The following is a 6,000-nucleotide window of genomic DNA, read 5'->3' on the forward strand; positions in this document are numbered from 1 at the left end:
ACCCTGGATGTCTTACCCTTTAACTTGGCACCTAACTCCCTGACGGAGGGTTTCGGCCCGAAACGTCGTCTGTACTCGTTTCCATAGATGCTGCCTGGCTCACTGAGTTCCTCCAGCATTTTGAGTGTGTTACCTAACTCCTTGAATTCCCTTTTTGGAACTACATCACTCATCCTACCCGTGTCATCCTACATGGACCACAATCTCTGGCTGTTCACCCTCCCACTTAAGAATGCTGAGGACTCAGTCCGAGATGTCCGGGACCCTGGCACCCGGGGCAGCATGCCATCCAGGTATCTTGTTCTCATCCACAGAACCTCCCATTCATTCCCCTTACTAATAAATCCCCTGTCTCCACAACGCACCTCTTCTCCCCACTTCTGAGTCACAGAGGCAGACTCAGCACCAGAGACCCGACTGCTGTGACTTTCCTCTGTTAGGATATTCCACCCATCAGTATCCAAAGTGATATACCTGTTGTTGAGGGTAATGGCCACAGGGGTACTCTGCACTGGCTCCTTAACCCATTTCCCCTTCCTGACTGTCATCCAGCTTCCTGTGTCCTGTACCATTGGTGTAATTACCTCTCTATATGTCCTCTCTATCACCCCGTCAGCCTCCCAAATGATCCAGAGTTCATCGGTTCTAGCTCCAACTCCTTAACATGGATTGTTAGAAGTGCAGAAGGATCTGGCATCTCCACTGTCCTTACTAAGCAGATATAAAGAAGGAAAGGGGAAAAATACTTTACCTAGCGCTTTTCTTTTGCTTTATCTGACTGTGCTGGGGCAGCAGGCTGAGGGTAGCAGACACCAACAGAATTAACAAACTCATTCACAAGGCCAGTGATGTTGTGGGGGTGGAACTGGACTCTCTGACAGTGGTGTCTGAAAAGAGGATGCTGTCCAAGTTGCATGCCATCTTGGACAATGACTCCCATCCTCTCCATAATGTACTGGTTAGGCACAGGAGTACATTCAGCCAGAGACTCATTCCACCGAGATGTGACACTGAGCGTCATATGAAGTAATTCCTGCCTGTGGCCATCAAACTTTACAACTCCTCCCTTGGAGTGTCAGACACCCTAAGCCAATAGGCTGGTCCTGGACTTATTTCCTCTTGGCATAATTTACCTATTATTATGTTATTATTTCTGGTTTTATTTTGCTATATTTCTACTCTGTTCTTGGTTGGTGCAACTGTAACAAAACCCAATTTCCCTCAAGATCAATAAAGTATGTCTGTCTGTCTGTCTAATAAGGGGATTGAGTTCAAGAGTAGAGAGGTCATGTTGCAACTCTACAAATCTCTGGTGAGATCACACATAGAGTATTGTGTTCAGTTCTGGTCACCTCATTATAGGGAGGATATGGAAGCTATGCAGAGGAGATTTACCAGGATGTTGCCTGGATTGAAAAACATGTCTTATGAGGCAAGGTTAGCAGAGCTGGGACTTTTCTCTTTGGAGCGTAGAAGGATGAGAGGGGACTTCATAGAGGTCTACAAGGTTATGAGAGGCATAGATAGGGTGGATAGTCAGTACCTGTTTCCCAGGACATGAATAGCAAACACCAGAGGGCATATGTACAAAGTTAAGGGAGGGAAGTTGAGGGGAAACATCAGGGGTAACTTTTTTACCCAGAGTGTTATTGGTGCCTGAAATGACTTGCCAGGGACGGTGGTGGAGGCTAAAACATTAGCAGTATTAAAGATCCTCTTGGACAGGCACATGGATGAGAGAAAAATAGAGGATTATGGGGTAGTGTGGGTTTAGTACTTTTTTTAAAGGAATATATGGGTCGGCACAACATGGAGGACTGAAGGGTCTGTACTGTGCTGTAGTATTCTAGTGTCTAGTGTCATGGCCACTTTATTAGGTACACGAGGTATTTCTGTACAGTGGAGACATTACGTCCACATTTTCATACTGTTCTTGAGATAGAAGCATTCACTACACTGGGCTTTTTAAATTATGTTTACATTTAACCGCAAACACAAGGAAATCTGCAGATGCTGGAAATTCAAGCAACACATACAAAATGCTGGTGGAACGCAGCAGGCCAGGCAGCATCTATAGGGAGAAGCGCTGTTGACATTTCGGGCCGAGACCCTTTGTCAGGACTAACTGAAAGGGAAGATAGTAAGAGATTTGAAAGTAGGAGGAGGAGGTAAAAAGGAAATGATAGGAGAAGACCGGAGAGGGTGGGGTGAAGCTGAGAGCCGGAAAGGTGATTGGCAAAAGGGATACAGAGCTAGAGAAGGGAAAGGATCATGGGACGGGAGGCCTAGGGAGAAAGAAAGGGGGACGGGAGCACCAGAGGGAGATGGAGAACAGGCAGAGTGATGGGCAGAGAGAGAAAGAAAAAAAGGGAGGGGGAGAAAAACTAAATATATCAGGGATGGGGTTAGAAGGGGAGGAGGGGCATTAACGGAAGTTAGAGAAGTCAGTGTTCATGCCATCAGGTTGGAGGCTACCCAACTGGTATATAAGGAGTTGTTCCTCCAACCTGAGTTTGGCTTTATCTTGACAGTAGAGGAGGCCATGGATAGACATATCAGAATGGGAATGGGACGTGGAATTAAAATGCGTGGCCACTGGGAGATCCTGCTTTCTCTGGTAGGTGTTCAGCGAAACGGTCTCCCAGTCTGTGTCAGGTCTCACCAATATATAAAAGGCCACACCAGGAGCACCGGACGCAGTATACCACACCAGCCGACTCACAGGTGAAGTGTCGCCTCACCTGGAAGGGCTGTCTGGGGCCCTGAATGGTGGTGAGGGAGGAAGTGTAAGGGCAGGTGTAGCACTTGTTCCACTTACAAGGATAAGTACCAGGAGGGAGATCGGTGGGAAGGGATGGGGGGGAGGAATGGACAAGGGAGTAGCGTAGGGAGTGATCCCTGCGGAAAGCAGAGGGGGGGGGGGGGAAGATGTGCTTGGTAGTGGGATCCCGTTAGAGGTGGCGGAAGTTATGGAGAATTATACATTGGATCCGGAGGCTGGTGAGGTGGTAGGTGAGGACAAGGGGGACCCTATCCCAAGTGGGGTGGTGGGCGGATGGGGTGAGGGCAGATGTGCGGGAAATGGGAGAGATGTGTTTGAGAGCAGAGTTGATGGTGGAAGAAGGGAAGCCCCTTTGTTTAAAAAAGGAAGACATCTCCTTCATCCTGGAATGAAAAGTCTCATCCTGAGAGCAGATGCGGTGGAGATGGAGGAATTGTGAGAAGGGGATAGCATTTTTGCAAGAGACAGGGTGGGAAGAGGAATAGTCCAGGTAGCTGTGAGAGTCTGTAGGCTTATAGTAGATATCGGTAGATAGGCCGTCTCCAGAGATGGAGACAGAAAGATCAAGAAAGGGGAGGGAGGTGTCAGAAATAGACCAGGTAAATTTGAGGGCAGGGTGAAAGTTGGAGGCAAAGTTAATGAAGTCAACGAGCTCAGCATGTGTGCAGGAGGCAGCGCCAATGCAGTCATCGATGTAGCGAAGGAAAAGAGAGGGACGGATACCCGTATAGATTTGGAACATGGACCATTCCACAAAGCCAACAAAAAGGCAGGCATAACTGGGACCCATGTGGGTGCCCATGGCTACACCTTTGGTTTGGAGGAAGTGGGAGGAGCCAAAGGAAAAATTATTGAGAGTAAGAACTAATTCCACTAGACGGAGGAGAGTGGTGGTAGAGGGGAATTGGTTGGGTCTGGAATCCAAAAAGAAGCGAAGAGCTTTGAGACCATCCCGGTGGGGAATGAAGGTATATAGGGACTGGACGTCCATGGTGAAAATAAGGCGGTGGGGGCCAGGGAACTTAAAATCATTGAAAAAATTCAAAGCGTGAGAAGTGTCATGAACATAGGTGGGAAGGGATTGAACAAGGGGGGATAAAACAGTGTCAAGGTATGCAGAAATGAGTTTGGTGGGGCAGGAGAAAGCTGAGTCAATGGGTCTACCTGGACAGGCAGGTTTGTGGATCTTGGGTAGGAGGTGGAAACGGGAAGTGCGGGGTGTGGGAACTATGAGGTTGGTGGCAGTGGATGGGAGATCCCCAGAGCTGATAAGGTTGGTGATGGTATAGGAGATAGTGACCTGGTGCTCCTTAGTGGGATCATGATCAAGGGGTAAATAAGAGGAGGTATCCAATAGTTGTCGCTGTGCCTCGGCCAGGTAGAGGTCAGTACGCCAGACTACAACAGCTCCCCCCTTATCAGCGGGTTTTATAGTGACGTTGGGATTGGTGCAGAGGGAGCAGAGAGCAGAGCATTCGGAAGGAGAGAGGTTGGAATTGGAATACGGTGTGGTGAAGTCGAGATGGTTGAGGTCCCGTCAGCAATTAGCAATAAAGAGATCCAGAGCAGGCAGAAGACCAGAGCGGGGTGTCCATGAAGAGGAGGAACGTTGAAGACGGGAGAAGGGGTCACACATTTTAATTCCACGTCCCATTCCCATTTCCCATTCTGATATGTCTATCCATGGCCTCCTCTACTGTCAAGATGAAACCACACTCAGGTTGGAGGAACAACACCTTATATACCTGCTGGGTAGCCTCCAACTTGATGGCATGAACATTGACTTCTCTAACTTCTGTTAATGCCCCTCCTCCCCTTCTTACCCCATCCCTGATATATTTAGTTTTTTTTCCCCCTCCCTTTATTTTCTTTCTCTCTCTGCCTGTTCTCTGTCTCCCTCTGGTGCTCCCGTCCCCCTTTCTTTCTCCCTAGGCCTCCCGTCCCATGATCCTTTCCCTTCTCTAGCACTGTATCCCTTTTGCCAATCACCTTCTGGCTCTCAACTTCACTCCACCCCCTCCAGTCTTCTCCTATCATTTCACATTTTCCCCTCCCCTTCCTACTTTCAAATCTCTTACTATCTTTCCTTTCAGTTAGTCCTGACAAAGGGTCTCGGCCCGAAACATCGACAGCGCTTCTCCATATAGATGCTGCCTGGCCTGACGCATTCCACCAGCATTTTGTGTGTGTTGCTTTACATTTAACCATTAGCTTTGTCTTAGGACCCTAACTTCTTACCATTTAAATCTTTGTAACTCTACTACTGCAGTTTCAAATGGCTGAGACCTCGCTCTTGAAACAGACTTTTGCCTGCTTATTTACTCTATGAATTACTCTGTTAATGGAAATTCTTTACTGTTCATTGTTGTAATAGAACCATTAATGAAGTTTAATTCAAGAAGCACCAAAACATTTATACAAATATTTTGTGAATCCATGATAAAGGAATAAAAATGTTTTTGTTTAAAGGTATCACAGGCGAAGGATTAATCCCAATCCACCAAAAGACAGATGAAGCAGATGATTCAGATTCGGATTGAAGACAGTGATTTCACCACAAGTCAGCTTTGGTTACTGGTGTCTTGCTGCATTCCACTGTAAAGAAAAGAACTTTGATTCATTGCTGATTTGTAATCACTGTATCTATTTGCTGTTTTACATTTACATTGTTTATGAAGCATATCTGTATTTAAAAGTGAAGTCTTTCACGGTATGAGGAGTGTAATGATCTTGTTAATGGTTGATGATAATTATAATTATTGGAAATACTTAATGCAATAAAATCTTAAAATTAAATATTTGCATCTTAGATTTTGTCTAAGAAGCTGTTGACCTATTAGAATTAAACTCAACCTGTCATTTTAATAAATGTATCTACTTAAGGCAAATAGTTGACTTGAAGTCTTACTAAACCTAAAGCCCAAATGAGGCAATTTTATCACCCAAAAGCTGCTTTGTGTGCTTTATTTTGGGTTGCTAACAATAGACTGCAATGGTGCAAAGTAATTATGTTAAAATATCTCAAAAAATTTGCTTGGAATAAAGTTTTAATATTTCCCACAACTTCCTTTGTGATAGAGATGCTGCTACAATTTTCATTTCTTGATTGTCATGTTTTTATTCAATTAGTAACTACACTCAGTGGCCACTATTAGGTACAGAAGGTACATAATAAAGTGGCTATTAAGTGTATTTCTGTATGTTCATGGTCTTCTGCT

The 6,000-nt window shown here is 45.6% G+C and overlaps 1 protein-coding gene across 2 annotated transcripts in view; it reads left to right on the forward strand.

Annotated features, from left to right (window-relative positions):
- Nucleotides 1-5,670, forward strand: part of mrpl42 (mitochondrial ribosomal protein L42) — a 30,500-nt gene extending 24,830 nt beyond the window's left edge. For both annotated transcript variants that reach the window (XM_073066033.1, XM_073066032.1), the window contains exon 5: nucleotides 5,252-5,670. In XM_073066033.1, coding sequence (XP_072922134.1) covers nucleotides 5,252-5,297 — 46 coding nt within the window. In that variant the 3' untranslated portion in view covers nucleotides 5,298-5,670. The remainder of the gene's footprint in view (nucleotides 1-5,251) is intronic.
- Nucleotides 5,671-6,000: the final 330 nt, after the last annotated feature.

Source organism: Hemitrygon akajei, chromosome 14 (genome assembly GCF_048418815.1).
Source record: "Hemitrygon akajei chromosome 14, sHemAka1.3, whole genome shotgun sequence".
Classification (NCBI taxonomy): Eukaryota; Metazoa; Chordata; class Chondrichthyes; order Myliobatiformes; family Dasyatidae; genus Hemitrygon; species Hemitrygon akajei.